General features: G+C 49.4%; 9 protein-coding genes across 9 annotated transcripts; 4 read left to right on the top strand and 5 right to left on the bottom strand.

Moving 5' to 3' along the window:
• Positions 1-16: 16 nt before the first annotated feature.
• F4812DRAFT_338083 (protein serine/threonine phosphatase 2C) lies at positions 17-1,974 on the bottom strand. Its single transcript, XM_047931618.1, has one exon. It carries the CDS (start codon positions 1,595-1,597, stop codon positions 389-391), a length of 1,209 nt encoding a protein of 402 aa, XP_047790964.1. The 5' UTR covers positions 1,598-1,974; the 3' UTR covers positions 17-388.
• Positions 1,896-3,836, top strand: F4812DRAFT_338067 (uncharacterized protein). Its single transcript, XM_047931614.1, has one exon. It carries the CDS (start codon positions 2,175-2,177, stop codon positions 3,480-3,482), a length of 1,308 nt encoding a protein of 435 aa, XP_047790963.1. The 5' UTR covers positions 1,896-2,174; the 3' UTR covers positions 3,483-3,836.
• On the top strand, positions 3,837-5,301 carry F4812DRAFT_338068 (succinate dehydrogenase ubiquinone iron-sulfur protein-like protein). Its single transcript, XM_047931615.1, has 3 exons — positions 3,837-4,568; positions 4,645-4,796; positions 4,871-5,301. Exons 1-3 carry the CDS (start codon positions 4,190-4,192, stop codon positions 5,189-5,191), a joined length of 852 nt encoding a protein of 283 aa, XP_047790962.1. The 5' UTR covers positions 3,837-4,189; the 3' UTR covers positions 5,192-5,301.
• A 423-nt stretch (positions 5,302-5,724) lies between these two features.
• Positions 5,725-7,284, bottom strand: F4812DRAFT_338079 (uncharacterized protein). The gene has a single exon (XM_047931617.1). The coding sequence runs from the start codon at positions 7,157-7,159 to the stop codon at positions 5,807-5,809; it is 1,353 nt and encodes a 450-aa protein (XP_047790961.1). The 5' UTR covers positions 7,160-7,284; the 3' UTR covers positions 5,725-5,806.
• A 92-nt stretch (positions 7,285-7,376) lies between these two features.
• Positions 7,377-9,645, bottom strand: F4812DRAFT_338033 (RNI-like protein). The gene is made up of 3 exons (XM_047931612.1): positions 9,338-9,645; positions 8,904-9,282; positions 7,377-8,841 (listed from the first exon to the last, which is right to left on the bottom strand). Exons 1-3 carry the CDS (start codon positions 9,507-9,509, stop codon positions 7,656-7,658), a joined length of 1,737 nt encoding a protein of 578 aa, XP_047790960.1. The 5' UTR covers positions 9,510-9,645; the 3' UTR covers positions 7,377-7,655.
• A 1-nt stretch (position 9,646) lies between these two features.
• Positions 9,647-11,010, bottom strand: F4812DRAFT_338036 (Thioesterase/thiol ester dehydrase-isomerase). The gene is made up of 3 exons (XM_047931613.1): positions 10,811-11,010; positions 10,665-10,713; positions 9,647-10,604 (listed from the first exon to the last, which is right to left on the bottom strand). The coding sequence occupies exons 1-3, from the start codon at positions 10,928-10,930 to the stop codon at positions 9,844-9,846; spliced, it is 930 nt and encodes a 309-aa protein (XP_047790959.1). The 5' UTR covers positions 10,931-11,010; the 3' UTR covers positions 9,647-9,843.
• Positions 11,011-12,325: 1,315 nt separating this feature from the next.
• F4812DRAFT_458170 (uncharacterized protein) lies at positions 12,326-13,901 on the top strand (the record flags this gene model as incomplete). The annotated part of the gene is made up of 4 exons (XM_047937324.1): positions 12,326-12,594; positions 12,646-13,021; positions 13,080-13,487; positions 13,599-13,901. 4 exons carry the CDS (start codon positions 12,326-12,328, stop codon positions 13,899-13,901), a joined length of 1,356 nt encoding a protein of 451 aa, XP_047790958.1.
• Positions 13,902-14,636: 735 nt separating this feature from the next.
• On the top strand, positions 14,637-16,848 carry F4812DRAFT_423957 (FMN-dependent dehydrogenase-domain-containing protein). Its single transcript, XM_047933796.1, has 4 exons — positions 14,637-14,838; positions 14,935-16,227; positions 16,299-16,372; positions 16,459-16,848. The coding sequence occupies exons 1-4, from the start codon at positions 14,808-14,810 to the stop codon at positions 16,549-16,551; spliced, it is 1,491 nt and encodes a 496-aa protein (XP_047790957.1). The 5' UTR covers positions 14,637-14,807; the 3' UTR covers positions 16,552-16,848.
• A 30-nt stretch (positions 16,849-16,878) lies between these two features.
• On the bottom strand, positions 16,879-18,636 carry F4812DRAFT_458168 (uncharacterized protein; the record flags this gene model as incomplete). The annotated part of the gene is made up of 6 exons (XM_047937323.1): positions 16,879-17,178; positions 17,270-17,415; positions 17,469-17,562; positions 17,616-17,852; positions 18,003-18,338; positions 18,571-18,636. 6 exons carry the CDS (start codon positions 18,634-18,636, stop codon positions 16,879-16,881), a joined length of 1,179 nt encoding a protein of 392 aa, XP_047790956.1.

Genomic DNA, 18,636 nt, shown 5'->3' with positions numbered 1-18,636 from the left:
ACAATATGAACCACGCCGCAGATCTAATGTGGTAGGAGGTAGTTAGAAGTGAATTAAGGGTATAATGCTTGTATACCACAGCCCCGTAGTTATGTCAGTACGATGGATTTACTCGCATGTCTACAGTCTACTACCTCTTATCCTCAAATATGCAAGTCGTTTCGAAACGTAACTAAGGTAGAGAGATATAAAGATATATATACATACGCAGCAGCGAACACCATACAAATACGACCCGCCTTCCCTTATCCGTTCGCCTGCTTTATATGCAGAATGCTCGTCAAAGATCGATTCCTTCCTTCTTTTGAACGCCTGATGATGCATAATTCTATTTTTTTTCTTCTTCTTCCAACTTGGCGTGCAATACAATACCATTCATCGTAGTCTTTTATAGTTTGCTCGTCATTGCTTCTGGCTTTCCATCTTCGGAGACTACTATAACGATGACGCAGATGTCGTCAATTTTCCCGCCGTGCCAGTTCTCTTGGGGATAGTATTTCTGGACCTCTTTAGCAAATGGCCCGTCAACGTGCTGGCTTATGCTCGCTAGCTTGGCTGTGGCCACGATTTGTGTTGCCAGTCCGCTTTGAAGTGTGAAGGGCCGCTGCAAGGAAAGTTTTGGTTGGGTGTATGGCAGCAAGTTGTCAGCGACGAGTATGCCGCCGTCACTTGCTTTCCAGGCGCCTATATCAATCATTCGCTGGCTAGCTATCCGAAGGATGTCTTGGTTGAACAGATTATCCCAAACTCCGTCACTCGCGAAAATGAGTATGTCGCCATGTTTTAGTGTGTGCTGTGTGACATCCGCATCTCTGGGATAATCGCACAATTGCGCGCCACCAAATGCGGCGGCACGTGCCAGCATGCTGGCCGGCACGATGGATAACTGATACGGAGTGTTAAAGGCGTGCGTCTGCGGCTCCGAATAGCTATGTACGGCATTCAGGCGCAAGTGCACAAATCCCGAGTCACCCAAATTAGCAACTTCTAGCCTACCATCCTCGCTCGCGATACCAATCGAGGCCGTGCTACCCCCAGCATGAATGGATCCATCCTTGCATACGTCATCGTATCCTCTCTGCATCAGTAATCTGGCTGTTAAGGACACACCAGTCGCATCTGATCTGTGCTCATAGGCTGCTGAGGCCATATAATCGCAAAAGCTATGCGAGAAGTCGGCTGGATCAACTCCACTGTCCTCCCAACCTCCAACGCCATCGGCAATGCCAAAGGCGATGGCGTTCGTGTCACCCACACGACTTATAAAGAAAGCATCCTGTCCGCTCGCAGGTCGCTTCGATTTGGGGCGCTTCTGCGTTTGGATGCGATTATAAGGATTGAAGTGGAAGACGTCAGTCGTCGAGTCGAACTTATTCTTTTTAGAGGAAAATGAGGCGGCTGCATGGTATGTGAATCTGCGCGGGGAGTCCGTTTTCGACTGCGACTCTTGGGATCGAAGGGTCGTTTGCACGGATAATGCTCGAGGGAATACGAATCGCTGTCGCAAAGCGGTCGAGGATGGAACCAGTGGCCTTGGTTGACACGAGATATTTGGAATTAAAGGCCTGGACAGTAACCCATATGTCTTGGAGAGCATCGTGATTTAAGCTGAAAAAGGTGGTTTCCCATGAGTGGCCACAATCGGTGATAAATAAACTAAACTAGGTACCCGACTTATCTCACCTTCTTCACCTAAATTTTATCTCTCTGAGATGCAATTAGCAATGTTCTAATTTCCTACCTTGAACTAGGTACCTTGAACTAGGGACACCGGACTGTGCTTGAAAGGCAAAGTTATGACAGACGGCAGCAGCTGCATGGAAAATGGTTAGCCTACATAAAATACCTTATGTACCTACCTAAAGGCCCAATGCATGCACCCCTTCTGACCCTCATATCCTTGGCATTAGTTTCGTTTTGCACGTGCCATCGTGGAAGACTCGCGTTTGGCGACAGACTGAACCCCACCTTAGGTAAGCCTACCTACCTAAGGTAGCTGGCAGCGCTGGGTAGGTACGTAGGTAGGGATCAAAGATAGAGAGATGTTGCGTGTTACATAGCTTAAGGCAGGTAGGTGCGCCTTGATCGTTTGCAGATGTCCATCAGTTCTAACTTCGTTCTAATTTCTCTCTAAACCTCAACCACTATCATCACCAAATATCCGCATAGCGACAATGTCCCCAAACCTCACTACAATCCCCTTGGAAATACTGATCCAAGTCACTTCATATCTCGATACTCGAGACTACGCAGCTGTTCGTTTGGTCTGCAGGAAACTCGAATTCTTGCTCTTCCGGCCATTTGCTCAAAAATACTTCACTCTCATCTGGTTCATGAGAACTGAATATGATTTGCAGGCTCTTGTGGACATATCGGAGTCCCGCCTATCACCCTACCTAAAGCACGTACTAATCGAGGAGGATATCTTCTGTTGGGGAGTATTCAAACAGAGAGAAAACGATAGCTATTTTATAAACAAAACGCTCAAATGTTTACGCCTCGTATCTCCGCGCGAGAGACTTAAATTTCTCGAATTCGCTGCCGAGCAGTCGGAATTCCTCAGTACCGGACGTGATCGGGAACTGCTTATCAAGGCCTTTCGCAATCTCCAACTTGAAACAGTCGAAATTCGTGGTTTACCTTTTTTCGGTCATTACAAGATTCGAAGTTCGGGAACTTATAAAGCCTACAAGAAGACCAGATTGCATAACAGGTTCTTTACGCACCCTGACTTGCGCCCTGACTTGCAGCCTGACTTGTTCGAATGGGACCTGTTCGCAAAATGTGCGCAATCCGTCCTACTTGCGTTAGTAGACTCGAGAGCGAGGCCGAGACGATTTAAAATTTATGCAATGTTGCCGGCAATGAATGGCCGAGCACTCAACATCCCTGACTTCCCAGAAGATGCCGTCCAGTCCATGGCTTCTAGCCTAGAAACTATGGAAATAGAAATAGATTCGGATCGCCCACCTGGTCTCGAATATCCTTTTAACAGCGTCATTTCACACGCAACCCATCTCAAGAAATTACGCATCGTTGCCCGAGTTAATTCAGAGTTTATCCAGTGGCTGGGGGCTCCAGTTTCGCACAATGGTTATAACATACCACCTCCCGCACTTACGGAACTTCATCATTGCTCGCTTAGAGGCTGCAATTTACCTATGCTGAGCCTCCTTTACCTCATTCAAAAGTGCTCGAGCCTCCGGAGATTGGTCGTGTTTGACGTGGAGTGCCTTGATTTCCGTATGATAGATGACTTGGGCTCCGACGAGGCTGCACTTGTTCGACTTTTGAAGAAGATACTCCAGTCAAGCACACATCTCGAGTTTATCTGCTTAGTTAAGTTGAATTTGGTGCGTTGGGAGAAGCGTGTCGTTTTTTCAAGAAACAATGGCCCTCTACGCCCATCATTCATTTACAAGGGGGAAAATATGAAGGAGGAGCTTGAGGAACTAAAGATTGCGGTGGAGGCGGTGGAGTAAAGCCATATAGTAATTTTTCGAATGATGGTTATAGCTTATGGCAGATTAGGCTAATAACTGAAGTTATTTAAATAGCTAAGAGGCATTCCTCTGTTGAGCGGTTAATAGAGTTGTCATCCTGTACCTGTGGTCTGTAATAACAGCGTTCAGTGATAGAGGGGGCCGGATGGGTACCTAAGGGACCTCCAGTTATCAGGATATGAAATGCATCTTCCATCATTGGTCTACCTAGTACCTACCTAACCTAACCTAGGCTAAGGTACTAGGTACATAGGTACAAATATTAATGCGATTCATCATTCATGTGCAGCGCTGAATCATTGACCTAAAACAGTAAGCGTCCGCGTGTGGAAGTCGGGTCGGAATGGAAGACGGTCCGTACGAGTTGATTAATTGAAAGCATGTGATTGGCCGGAACCTTCGATGCCAATAGCCGAGGGCAAACCGGGTCGGGTGGGAAAGTTCGATGATGGAAGACTTCCATTTCCTCTTTTGCCACTATTCCCGATAGCAACTCTTGTTTAGAATAATTGCTCGGCCGGTTGATTGATTCTCTTTCATCTTTAATATATTGTCCTAGATTTTTTTACTTGGCTCTTCTATAAACTTTCCTTCACCTAATTGCCAATTGCGACGGCAATCAATAAGGGAATCGACTAGCCAAACCAACCAAATCAGCCAAAACCACTCTCCCAAATTGGCCCGCAATGGCAGCTCTCCGCTCAACCTCGTCACGGCTACTTGCCGCTGCCGCCTCGCCGCGATCCACCGTGCTCCCTTCCGTATTCGTGCGATCAATGGCTTCAGTAGGCACCACCAACGTTGATGCGATCCCGAAAAGCAGCACCGACACTCGCATGAAGTCGTTCCAAATCTACCGATGGAACCCTGACACCCCGAGCGAGAAGCCGAAGATGCAGACGTACACGCTAGACCTGAACAAGACGGGGCCCATGGTGCTCGACGCCCTGATCCGGATCAAGAACGAGCTAGACCCCACGTTGACCTTCCGCAGAAGTTGCCGAGAGGGCATCTGCGGCAGCTGCGCGATGAACATCAACGGGACCAACACCTTGGCTTGCTTGTGTAAGTCGTCGTTTTGGCGGCGACGCTGAAAAAAAAACCAAGACGTCGTTTGCGGCTAACAATGTGCTCCTCGTAGGCCGCATTCCCACCGACACCAGCGCCGAGATGAAGATCTACCCGCTCCCCCACACATACGTAGTCAAGGATCTCGTCCCGGACTTGACGCACTTCTACAAGCAGTACAAGTCGATCAAGCCGTACTTACAGAGGGACACCCCCGCCCCCGATGTAAGCCACCAACCCGCCATAAATACTATCGTCTTTTTTTTAGTTTTTCAATACTAACAGTGTTGATTTCGTAGGGCAAGGAATACCGACAGAGCAGAGCCGAGCGCCGAAAACTAGACGGCCTGTACGAGTGCATCCTGTGCGCGTGCTGCTCGACGTCCTGCCCCTCCTACTGGTGGAATGCCGAGGAGTACCTCGGCCCCGCCATCCTCCTCCAGTCCTACCGCTGGATCGCCGACTCCCGCGACGAGCGCACGGCCGAGCGCAAGGCCATGCTCGACAACTCGATGAGCCTGTACCGATGCCACACCATCCTCAACTGCACGCGGACCTGCCCCAAGGGCCTGAACCCCGGTCTCGCGATCGCCGCCATCAAGAAGGAGATGAGCTTCTAAGCTAAGATAAGCGGAGCTGAGCTGAGCTGAGCTGAGTTAAGCTAAGCTGGACCGAGTTGGGCGAAGAGTAGAGAGAAGAAAGTACCGAGAAAACTTGTACGAGTCCCTATTAAACGACTTGACGAGACGAGATGAGTTGCGAACCAAGGGCTTGGCTAGACCGGGCTGGGGGTGGGGTTGCGAAGTGGGAAGAAAAAAAAAAGGGAGGGAGGGGAGGGGAGGGGGGAAGGCAACTGTATAAAGCTGGACGACGGGATATGTACCTACCTGATGCTAAGGGGCCCTTCTTCCCGTCCGGTGGCCGGTTTATAACGTCTTTAGCCGCGTTCCTGTTTTTTTATTATTATGTTTGCGAGCATGGTTGGAGTTGTGAGTCTCGTTTATTCGGCCTGGCAGCAATCAACCAACTGTGATATCAAATAAATACCTACACTATTTGCTTACGTTACGCCGTGCGACCACATTCAGGGTCGGGGATTATCTTTTCAAGTGCATGTATGTGTACCTAGGTACATAACCTAACCATAGGTACGATTCGCCTTGTTTATTACAAGAAACATCATCAGTCGCAAGAATTAACACAGCTCGACTCGAACAGTTTCTTCCGGATCCTGTTTAGATCTCAACTAACTTCTCGACTTTCTCCGGTCGAGTTTGCGCCTCGTCGCTAGCTGCAGCACTGGCTTTCTCTTCCGTAGTAGCGTCGCCCTTGCTCTCCTCATTTGCTTCTGGCTCCGTTGACGCCGTGGCGGGTTTGCTCTTACTATCTGATTCCTTCTCATTTTCCTTGCCCTTCTCCTTGCCCTTCCCCGCTCCCGCTCCCGCTCCCGCGCTTTTATTATTCTCCTTCTCCTTAGCCCTGTCCCTCTTCTCCTTCTCCTTCTCCTTCTCCTTCTCCTTCTCCTTCTCCACCTTACTCCTCTCCCCGCCCCGCTGGTCGTGATACCGGGGCGTGCCAGCAGCGGATTGGTGGACGTACCATCCTACGCCGGTGCCGGTGCTGTTGGCGTTGGCGTTGGCGTTGACGAAACCCCCCGGCCCGAAAGCCATGCTCACCGCCGTCGTGTACCACGCCGGGTGGTGCGCGAGCCCGACGTCGCGCAGCCCCGCGGCCGTCGCCGGCATCTCGTGCGCGTAGCGGCACTGCGCGCCCCAGCGGCACGTGCCGCGGTGGCACCAGTGCTTGCAGTACGTGCTCGACGGGCTGCCGCTCGTGTGGCTGTGGCCGCGACTGCTGGTTCCGGGGCGGAGCGTCGTGGTCCTGGTCGTCTTCGTCGTGGGCTTGCGGGAGGAAGGGGGGTGCCAGGATGGGAGGAAGTGGGGAGGGGGTATAGGGGGCGTGTGGTAGGAGGAAGGAGAGTACGCTGGCTCGGGCGCGTGGAGGATCGGGTATAAGGGCGGCGTAGGGCCTACGGGTGTAGTGGATGAATGGAACTCAGAGACCACTGGGTCGATTCGCAGGCTTGGCGTTGATATTTCCTCCGCTGGTGTGGGCGATGGCAACGCTGTTGTTGGAGGCGGCGGTGAGGCGCTGGTGGATGCTGCGGTTATGTTGTTATTGGCGTTCTGTTCCGTCTGTACGTGATGATCATCATTCTTGCGAGGAGCTGGTGTACCTTGGAGGCTGTCATTCATGAACACCTTGTAGAAGCCGGGATGTCGAGGCACAGTTCCTAGGTTCCTGAGACCCACGGTCTGCTCGACGCTGAGTTCTCGCGGTACCCCCGACAGTTCGAGCCATTCGGGCAGTTGGTCCACCGCGATAAGAGGCACGATAGGTCCGGGCGTCGTTACTGTGCCCGACGCCGTGATCTTCGTGCTCCCTGGGCGGACGATGAAGTAATGAGGAAGCGGCATCTGGTTTTGAGTTGATGGTGAGTCAGGGGGGACTGAGCTTGAGCTGCGGGTTCGCTGCTGGCTATTCGCTCTCGCTCCCGCTCCGCCGCCAGTGTAGTCTGAGTTAGCCATACTTGTATCAAGCTAGAGGTATAGAATATAGATCATGCTCTGGAACCCTAAGGTCTAATGCCAACCTGAGTGACAGTGTTGACTGAGGATGATGTAGGTTTATTACCTAGGTAGCTTAAGCTGTGTGTGGTATGTGTCTGGGCTTTGACTTTATGTTAAGCGTGTAGTAACCTATAAGACAAACCCTTGGAGAGCCGTCTGGGTAGATGCCGGTTCTGTTTGCTTGCCAGCGTTGCAGCGCTTGTCTGTTTGTAAAACTCATGCAGTCGAGCCCGTAAAGATGGATTGGTGTTAGACACTATTTACAAAACGCTGCAGTCTAAGGCATGTACATAGCCTGTCTCACTGCTCTCATTTTCTTGTCGAGAGATTTCCCAGCTTGGGCTATTTAAAGTACACGATTAAGATGGGCGCTTAAACTAGTTTGAATAGTCTCTTCGATTTTATAAAATCTCATACGGGTAGAATGATAACTGCTTGGATTACCGTTTCATCATCAGGCCTCAACTCTGATTTTCGCCTCCAAGCCATCAACACAGAACCCAAGCTGCCGCGGCCCGTCTTGCAGCTCTACCTCTCGTTTGACCCACTTGCCAGTCTTTGTATCTACTGGAGAGCCCTCTCCTGTATCCACGGCTTCTCCCGCTTCGCCTTTCTCTTGTTCCTCTTCTTCGTCGCTGCTGTCTTCAACTTCGTCATCGAATCCTCCAACCGGATCCCATTCCCCAGTCTCCCAGGTCAAGCGTACGCCAAGCGGGTTCAACCCAAACAGCTTTCCAGCGATACCCTTCACGGCATATATGTCGAAACTCTTCGGAATCCTTGTCGTTCTCTCTATGATTTCACCACCTTTATCTTTGGGGTGGAAGATGAAATGTACCGTAACCAGTCTCGCTTCCAGAAAAGCCGGATTGATTTCTTTTTGCCTGTTAACAACCGGTGGGCCATATAGCTCACATAGTTCAGCATAGCGTCTGTGCTGCTTAATAACTTCAGCTTCCTTGTTTTCCGGAACAGTAGCTAAGTGTTTGCCGATACGACCAAGATAAAACATCTCCGCATCTTGACGGTCGGTGTTCGATATGGTAGCAAAGTTGAGTATCTTAAGATTCGCCAAGCGGCCGACCGTGAACATGTACGCCTCTTCTGTGATAGCTTTCGAATTGGTAGAGAATTCAGGATCGGGATTATCGTATATAGGGTTGTGCGAGAACCGGAGGGACGTCATACCAGGGAAGCATGTTGGTAGCGCGTCGACGAACTCCCACGATAAGACTTGATTATATGAGACATCCAGGTATTTTAGACTTTCCGAAAACACAGGTAATTCATCGGATGCATTCTGAGAAATCGTCTTGATGAAATTGCCCTTAAGGTGAAGATTACGAAGTGACGTCAATGCGGCAAGGCTGGAGACATCCGTGATAGTAGTAAAGTTGTTGAACTCCAAATCCAGAGAAGTTAAAGTAGAAAGGAGTGTCGATAACTGGGTTTGGGGCAGAGAGAACAAGTGGTTCGCACTGGATGAGAGGGTTGAAAGTGCCTTAAACTTGGTCGCAACATGGCAGATTTCCTCCCAGGTCATGAGAGTCTCGTCCAAAGCTAAATCCTTAATGTTCTGTAAGGAGCTCTCTGCATTTTCAAGACCTTTGTCGGTTAGTATGTCTTGAAATCGATTGCCACTGTTTTGTAATTAGCAATGCAATTCAATATGGTCTCTTATTCCCGATCTCGACAGGCTTACTTTAGACGTAGACTTCGTAAAATAGGTAACTCGGAACAGATGGCCACGACAGTTTCGACTTTCTGAAATAAATTCCGGCTGAGATCCAACTCGACTATTTTAGGAAACGTCTCCCTAATGGAACTATCACCCTCCAAGTAAGCCGTTGCGATACGTGCACCATCAACGATGACGGCTCTCAGTTCGGATAACTGGGCCTGCTTGCGCTGGATCTTTTCGAATCCAACCTCCTCTGCTACTTTATTGGAGAATCTGATTTCAATTGTCTTCTCTAACTCGGAGGCGTACTTCTCGGTTACTGCCCTTACGAAGCTCTGCGGCTTCTCTATAGGTCGTGTCGGCCGCACAAAAGATGCGGCCGTTGCGGATTTAGATAGGCCTCGTTATATTTAGATTTATATTACTGATTATATACGGTTAATTTGGAGACTTACAAGTAAAATATCTCACTCCTTTGTGAGAACCGTCGTGTTTCCCGCGAGCTGGGTCGTCCCATTCGACGCCAAGCCAGCTACCAGATGTACCACTAACTTCGCCGACATATCGAACTGTACAAACAGCACCGTCGTAAGACAATCTATCGCCAACTTTTGGAGTTGTAGCCATTGTGATAGTATTCTCACTATAAAATCATTATGAACTATGTCTGATTCTGAGGTGGATAACAGATAACTGAACTTGGCCCGGCAATGTAGGATAGGTACCAGGTAACCTTTATAAATTATATGGAGAGTCGGATCAGGCAACAATTTTTATTTGTTACAAGAAGTTGTTGTTACCCCGTCACAGGGGGGGAAATTGTTACACACCACCAAGTTCTTATATTTTGACTAGGAGAAATCGCCATACGCTCATATTTTACATTAGGTACCTACCTATTCATACCTGATTGAAATCTTTGAAAAACTTGTGCTAATTACCCACTGAAATAAATCATCGCTTATAGCTTGCTCTTAGCTTCTCCCACTACCTTCATCAATGCTCGTCCGTTACTCAAACAGACCTTTCCACCCGCAACCTTGACCACAAACCTGATTTCTTCCCACTCTCCCTTCCTTTGTCCAGTTCTCCACACAGATGTAATCAACTTGTCTCCAGGTCTTACAGGGCTTGCGAATCGGGCCTGAAACTCTTTGATGTTGGCCGGGTCACTGCCACCCAACTTTTGTAGCAGGCCGTGACAAGCCGAGTTAAACGAGTATAAGCCGTGAATAATAACACCGCCGAATCCCATCTTCTTGCCCGGCTCTGGGTGCGCGTGAAGTGGGTTGTAGTCGCCGTTTAGTCGGTATAGTAGGGGTGTCTGCGCGTTGGTCTGGTCCTCGAACTCGACATCTGGCTTCTTGTCCTTTGGCGGCGGGAAGTTCTCGGTCGCGGGGCCCTTGGGACCACCCCAATTGCCCTGAGCGACGTAAAACGAGCTGCCAATGGCGCGCGTGTAGACTTCGCCCGTCTCGGCGTCCACTAGATCCTGCTGAATCTCGACGACGGAGCCCGGTCGGCCCTTGTCGTAGACACCGAGGACTTTGGTTCGGAGCTCGAACTTGCGGCCGGCCGACGTCGTAGGGAGGGGCTTGAGGAATTGGACTAGTCGCTGGCCGTCGACGACTCGTCGCGCATCGAATTCGGGCACGCCGGGAATCTTTACTGCCTTCTCGGCGGCATAGAAATCGACGACTTCCTGCTGGTTCTTTTTGAAAGCTAGGTAGTGTTGTTAGATTAGGTACATATATTCAAGTCTATGCGAAGTGTAGTTCTTACGGAGGATGACCGGGTAAGTCGGGAACACTGAGAAATTAGGATCGAGTTCCTGCTAGGGTGTCAGAACAACAACAATAATAATAATGATAATAACAACGACCACACGACGAAGCTGTTGGCGTAAATAGGTAGCCAGGAAGACTAACGTATAGGAAGTGAAGCTCGTCAGAAGTACAGCCTATGGTGTTGGCAAAGAGCAAAACATCGCGCTTTGTCCACGATACCTCGGTGGGAGGATATTCAAAGCCGGCTCCTGGACTGCTCATTTTGGATTTCACTTAGATCGAAGATCGTCTGGTCGGAATTGATATAGAGTGTGAATAGATGGTATATAGATTGGGGTTGAGCGAGTAGAGGGTTCTACGTAGGAGGGTATATATATAATAGGACAACTACTGAATATCAATAAAAGCAAGACCAGACTACCTAAGACTTAATAATTAATAATTGGTTGTTGAAGCTCAGATGCGACAAAGAAGGGCTAATACCTAGGTACCTAGGTAGGTAACTGTCCGGTATTAGGAATCCTAGGCCCACCACATGATACCTAATGCGATTCGAGCCGAGGTTCAATGGGTCTAAGAGACGAGTCTAGCTGATCTAGGTCTAGAGCTGATTGATAAGATAATCGGCACTTTATACCGGTATTTTGATGGGTAGATATATAAGTTATATGCATATATTTAGGTACCTGAAGTATGAATTTAAGGGAGGTGCATAAGGTTGTAAGATAGGTGCCAGGTACGCGATGACCTCAGTTATACTACCTAGGTAGAGATTACCTACAGGTATCTCTTACCTTCTTCAAAGTTCTCTATTTACCTAACCCAGCCTGATCCAGTAATTGCAGCAGTAATTGCAGCAGCTGGCTGTAGTGCAACTGCAACTGCAACTACAACTACCCTCACCTACTCAGAAATCTACAATTCAAGGTATCTGGGTTAACCTCCAAACCTGTGGCCAGGTAAAGAATAGGTATCCTGGATTTCTCATTCGTTATAAAAGCAGAAAGGTAAGCAGATCATTTCATTCTTCTCATGGAATATCATGTCACAATTCGACACCTCACCGTTACAACATTGAGTGTCGTATAAAGGTCGTGTAAAGGGGTTTCTGAAACATACATGAATATCCTACTTACAAATACGTCGACAAGGATAAATTCTGCTTGAAAGCAAAATTCCATTTACCAAGCGTCGATAGCTAACTCAGACAGAAACGAAAAGAAGAGTTAAAGCTCACTGATGAGATCTCACTCTAACGACAGTTCACGGCCTAAGCTCATATGATCTTTAACTCTTAGAAAACTCAACGACTTATCAAGTAAAATGAACAGCTTCATATCAAAGCGTACTAATCCATAAGATAAGACTCTCTCACCTAAGAGTGAATATGAGAAAACGAAGCCTAGTCAGAACGACTCACCGTTGAAAAAAAAGCTAGATCAAAAACAGAAACACTTGAGAAAGAAAAAAACACTAGCACCTTCAACAACTTTTTCATCTCAAAGAATTCTACAGAAAGGATTCCCTTTCTCAGCAACAACAACACTTTTACGATATTATTCGGCAACTGGGCCGTCATTTTAAGGAGAACCTCAGACTACCACCGGCATCTTACATAAACCCCAAGCAGAACACTATTGACGAGAGTCAAACAAAATGAGTTCTGACGAAGAATTCACCACGCCACTGCTATACTTAAAGGCTCGACACCAGCATAGCGATGCACCCCAATATCCAATGTTGAGCGGAATTTCCACTATGCGTGCTCCCACTGGAGAAGAAGTATGTGGCGAAAAGAGAAAGTCTGAAGACCATGGTGAGGCATCAGGCAAGAAGCGCAAGAAGAAGAAGACTTCAGGCGATTTAGATTTCTCAGCAAGTGCAGCAAGCGCTATATCCAAGTCGTCGAAGGAAAATATTGATCGGTTCGACGACGACGGCATCTAGGAGATGCTGTTGGATCCAGCCTTGTTTAGCGAAAAGGATAATGACGCTCAAGAAGCCGGTGACGTACTATCTCCAAATACCTCCACCCAAATCAAGGGTCATAAGTCGACAGAGAAACATAAGGCGAAAGCTGAGCGTCGAGAGGAAAGAGAGTCAAGCAAACGTCGAGGACGCCAGCATTCACACTCAGCAGTGAATGACGCCATAGCTGGCGCATCAACCTCTACCCATGATGCTCAGGCTGCCGACCTGGAGAAACTCGAACAGAGACGTAGACTGGACGAGATCGTCAAAGATCACATCGATGACTGGGGCATCGTTACTGACCGACCTGGTGCCAAGGAGAATGATGCAGATTGGATGATGATGTCTGGTGGGCTAGTCACCGCCCCCCTTGAGGTTCAGGTTAGTTCTTTATACTTTTTGATGTCTTTGCATTGTTCCTAATATTGCTATGTTGTAGGAATTATGGGATATCAGAAACCCCGTCTCAGGAGACCTCAGCGATGGCAGCGAACTTAAAGTCACAAGTCAGGAAACTTATAGTTCGGTAGTGCCTTCAACTTCCCAAGCCTCTGTAGAAGCTTCGTCTTCGTCTTCATCTGCATCTTCGTCTTCGTCTTCTGGATCGTCCACTACGGTCTCCTCGCCAACGCTCCATACTAAACAATCCCAGCGACGTCAGTCTGGAAATTTCGTTCGTCCTACGAAAATCAGCGGTCCCTTAGCTCCTCGGTTCTCTGATCGAACCATGCCTGCCATCACTCCTACATTTGCACCCACGACAATCCTCACTAATACTCAAGCGGTTGATTCAAACCAGGAAGAGGCCGATGAAGAGGAAGATGAATATTACACACGGCCGGGTGCAGTCAGCTTGAAACGGCCCCGACATACAACATTCCTCTCTACGCCGCAGCCTTAGGCAGGCCCTGCTAGCGGAAACACTTTTGGAAGCTTGAATTCTTACTCAATAAGCCAGCCCCAATCATACACCCAACCAAACGTGGGACTATCTTCGCACAGGCCTTCGACATCCTCCCATCCTCGTCTTGGACCGGCCTCATATGCCGTCCCGCAACCTATCGATGATCTCGTTACCCTAGTTGGGGTCCCGGGAGTTGAGTCGCCTAGTACAAGGACTAGTAACGGCGGGCCATCCTCCTTCGGCCATTACGGGGGACAACATATCAACCGTCAAGTCCCCCTCGTCGAGGCTCTTGCAAGGGACCGCGCGGTCTTGGAAAAAGAGAAGGAGTTGTGGACTAGAATGATAGGCTTTTAAAGATTTCGCATCCGCATTTCGCAATTTGCGCTAGGGTTGGTTTGTTGTTGTTCATTGGTCACGATATTCGGCTTTTTGCACAGATTTCTGCAGGGAGTTTGGCTTACCGAAGGCGAGTTCTCGTGATTTTAGGAGTGGTGGTTTTGCACACCCCTTCTTGTAAATTATCCGAGTCTATAGGCGTGGTAGTCTTGCACAGTACGATATGGCAGACAATCCCTAATTGCTTACTTGTTTCTTTAGAGTTGATGTTTACCTACCTTAGGTTACCTACCTTAGGTTAGGTAGGTATATACCTCTCAACATTAATTTGATTCTGATTACTTGTGTTAGTTGTGGCATAGGCCTTGTTGTATTAATAAGTCGTTTCCCTCCATTTGCTGGACCGTTATGGCATTAGCTACTTGCCTTTGTACCTAATGATTAAAGCAACTTCGCAAGTTCTTAATTTCAAACTCAAAACCCTTATGCTATATGAATTATCTAAGGCCCTCTTACCTCTTTATTTCCTCTTCAGAGGGGCGAATTAGCGGTGCTTCCGAGCGCTTGGGTCCCCTGGCAAATCAACTACGCCAGCTCTAGCTAGGCAGTCGTCTAGCCAATAGAAGCTATCGAATAGTAATAAACCCCATGGGTCATCCCCATTAATCCCATTATTTGGAGTCGCGGGGTCGCTAACTCACATACCTCCTATGTTAGCAGTTAGGTACTTAAAACTTATACCCTATTTGGGGATGCCGATCGAGCTCCGGGTTGCCGCGGGTTAAATACAACCGAGAGCGTTGTCAAAAGCTATTGGGACCGACTTTCTCAATTTCAACATTTTATTTAGTCGAACAAAGGAATATATACATATTGTGCTTGGGTATTTCTTTTTGTGGCATTATCGCTTGGTATGTTACCAAGATGGCTGAAAAGCTCATTAGCGCCGAGGAAGGTAAGATAGGTCTCCTAAAAGCTCTCTGGTACCTGTTCTTGAGACATGTACCTTTGGCTGTCGTAGTTAGCTAACCGGTGTATACGCGGAAATCAGTTGTAAAGCATACCACGCCCGAGAGTTGCTGGGTGGTACTATACGGGAATGTCTATGATGTAACAGAGTTCTTGCCCTCGCACCCCGGTGGTTCCAAGATCATTTTGCAGCTCGCCGGCCGGGATGCGACGGACGAGTACGACCCCATACATCCGCCGGGAACGCTGGAGGAAAACCTCAAGCCGGAGGCTAAACTAGGTCGTATCGATCCTCAAACTATAGTCCAGGCTAGCAAGCCGGCTGCCAAGGAGGAAAAGAAAGATGTGGACGGCGTGCCGCCCATGGAGAGCCTATTGAATCTCAACGAGATCGAGGAGGTTGCCACGAAGCGCATGCCCGAGAAGGCGTGGGCGTACTACTACTCTTCCAGCGACGACACCATTTCCAAGTCCTTCAACAACACCGTTTACAAGGACATCCTGCTGCGGCCGCGAGTCTTCGTCGACTGCACCAAGTGCGACACCTCCACGACCTTGCTGGGGCACAAGGTCGACATACCGATATTCGTGGCGCCGGCCGCGATGGCGCGACTGGGGCACCCGGACGGCGAGGCCGGGATCGCCCGGGCCTGCGGCCGGTTCAACGCGCTGCAGGTGATCTCGAACAACGCGTCGATGACGCCGGAGCAGATCGTCGCGGACGCGGTGCCGGGCGGGCAGATCTTCGGGTGGCAGCTGTACGTGCAGAACGACCGGGCCAAGAGCGAGGCCATGCTCGCGCGCATCAACCGCCTGGCCGACAAGTTCAAGTTCGTCTGCCTGACGCTGGACGCGCCGGTCCCCGGCAAGCGCGAGCTCGACGAGAAGCAGAGCTTCAAGAACGCCGTCCGGGTCGCGTCCGGGGTGAAGACCTCGGACGAGCCCAACCGGCCGGGCGGCGGCGGCGTGGGGCAGCAGCTCTTCTTCGGCACGGCGTCGGACCTCACGTGGAAGATCACGCTGCCGTGGTTGGCCAAGCACACGGATCTGCCGATCGTGCTGAAGGGCATCCAGACCCACGAGGACGCGTTCCTCGCGGCGAAGTATGCGCCGCAGGTCAGGGCCATCATACTGTCGAACCATGGCGGGCGTGCCTTGGACACCGCGCCGCCTGCTGTGCATACCCTGCTGGAGATCCGGAAGCACTGCCCGCAGGTGTTTGATCAGATTGAGGTTTGGGTCGACGGCGGCATCAAGCGCGGGACGGATGTCGTCAAGGCGTTGTGCCTGGGCGCCCGGGCCGTGGGCATCGGTCGGGCTGCGCTGTTCGGGCTCGGGGCCGGTGGCCAGAAGGGCGTTGAGAGGACGTTAGAAAGTAAGTCATGTTTTTGAATAAGCCCCATCCTCTGTATGTGTTTGTGCCAGTACTAATAGCATGGTTCATAGTCCTTAAAGCGGAGATAGAGACGTGTATGAGGTTGCTGGGCGTAGAAAAAGTGAGCGATCTGGGTCCGAGACATGTAAGTATTCCCCATTCCCTATCTCGTACCGTAAGACACACATTGTGTTTCTTAGATACTACACCTAGCTGACACAGTGCGGCCAGATCAATTCTAGAAAAGTCGAGAGAGACATCTTTGACGGAGACGCGGGATTAGAGACATTTGGGCTGTGGGATAAAGTCAAGTCTAGACTGTGAGTTACTGTCTACCTCTAGTGCCTAGGTGCCTTACCTTAGTATATACAGCCGTAGAGTAGGTAGAGGAGTTATGCCGTGTTATCATTCATGTACGCTCAGCGATAGTACTACCTTTGGATAAACCCAGCATAGCGATAGCGAAAGGCAGGTCTTCTATGATTACAATGTTATATATATTACACACTTATAAGACATCGAACTGGTAGTATCGAAATTGATATCCAATGATTGACTACCTACTTTCCTCGACCATTCTTATATATGCAATGTGAAGATATTCCTAACCAGATAATAAAAACACAACTCGGCTCAGCCAACGCCTTCACTTCAGTCCCGACCTGCGGTTGGGCTTAACACATGCAGAGAACCGGTAATCGAGACCTTGCCTTGGTCCTCCAAACCGCGAGCATACTCCTCGGGTAACGGCGTGTCAGCAAACAGAGCAAGCGCATGCTCCGGAGGATAACGAGCGCCGCGACACAAAGCCGTCTCGACGAGCGCTCGGATCCGCGCAACCTCGTCTGCCGAAAGCGCGACCGACGCAGCTGCGCAGTTTTCCTCCAGCGAGGCGGGTTTTGCGAGCAGGCCGCGTGACAGCGGCGAGTAGGCTACCACGGCGATGCCGAGCTCGCGACACGTGGTGAGGAGGTAGGATCGCGCACATTATAAGAAAAGCGAGGGCGAAGTCATCCATATCGTCTCCTTTTCCAGTCCGCACAAAAGCATCGAAGCGGAACGCCGATATAATCCATATAGGCTCCTCCCTCCATGCCTTATAAAAGTCCAAGGGGCTCTTGGCAGTCCATAGATGTCTTGACGAAGTCCATCTGTGGACGTAATACCAATCTCCAAGATCAGCTATATCTATCTGTACGTCAGAGCTAAGGACTTAAATTTCTTTATGCTGATGTCCTTACAAGGTAATTTGCGCCCTTTCAACACACTCCAAAATTGAATAAGTGCAGCAGATATCATATAGGTTCTCCTAACACTTTCCGCAAATAACCAGCGCTACGAAGTATCAGTAACCATGGAACTTTCTTGGATAGCTTTTTTACACCTACCTCCCAAGACTCTGGTGGCTTATTGCGAACTCTCGCAAGCTTCTTCCTCGTGGTTATTGATCCAACATTTGCTGTTGTTCTCGGATTATGAACGTTCTTATGGAGAATCTTCAGAGCGAGGCCACGAGTCGCCTCCGTCTGGTTCGCGTAGAGAACGCATGTCGAGAATACGTGTAGGATCCACGACGGCGTGTCAGTTAGGTACAGATGACGATGCATACATAGAGTAGAGTTGTCCTGGGAAACCGTAGTGTGGATATTTTTAAATGTTTTTTCATCGCATATGCAATCCTGGGTGAAGGGTCGGCAAGTTGCCATGGAGCGTAGTCGTCCTACTACTGCAAGTCTTAAGAAAAGAGAAGGTATTTCTTACTACATAGAACTTACGCATACAGCTGACATCTTAGAATAATCTTGGTGACTTAGGGTTTTAGTCCGTGAAATAGATACTATCTGCGTATCCTGCCTTACAAAGTCAGGTAGTCCCTGTATATCGCCGAATTCATGCCAATTCATCGAATCCAGTAGTGATTCAAACGTGTCATCGAGTTGGATAGTTTCGTCAAGAAGAATATCTACATCGGGTCCCATTGATGTACAGACCCCGCCGTCACCCAAGATGAAGCTGTCACCGTAGGACGTAGGCGGAGGACCGTCGAGCGAGTCTAGACCCGTCGAAACACCGGCGCAATTGCCGTACGACCGCGCGTCCGACTGTCGCCCCTAGATACATAGACGCCTCTTCTTGGTGCAGTTACCGCAAGCTGGTATCCGCTGGTCAGTGGTCACAGCGTCGCTTGCGGATCACACAGGCGTTGCAGCTCTTCTGCTTACCTAGATGAGCTTCCGCGCGGAGCCATGAAGTCCGCTCCAAGGAAGACCGCCTAGGTAGTGGAAGATTATTTTCAATTTGTCACCGATGGCTTTTTGTCAGTCGTAAATAACGGGTTTTTACCGCAGAGAAATTTGACATGAACACCATTACCGGTAGATGGAAATTAAAATCGAATCCATTAAGCAT

This window comes from Daldinia caldariorum (assembly GCF_022478825.1).
Source record: "Daldinia caldariorum strain CBS 122874 unplaced genomic scaffold F4812scaffold_6, whole genome shotgun sequence".
NCBI classification, from domain to species: domain Eukaryota; kingdom Fungi; phylum Ascomycota; class Sordariomycetes; order Xylariales; family Hypoxylaceae; genus Daldinia; species Daldinia caldariorum.
This window is presented reverse-complemented; position numbering and strand designations above follow the sequence as displayed.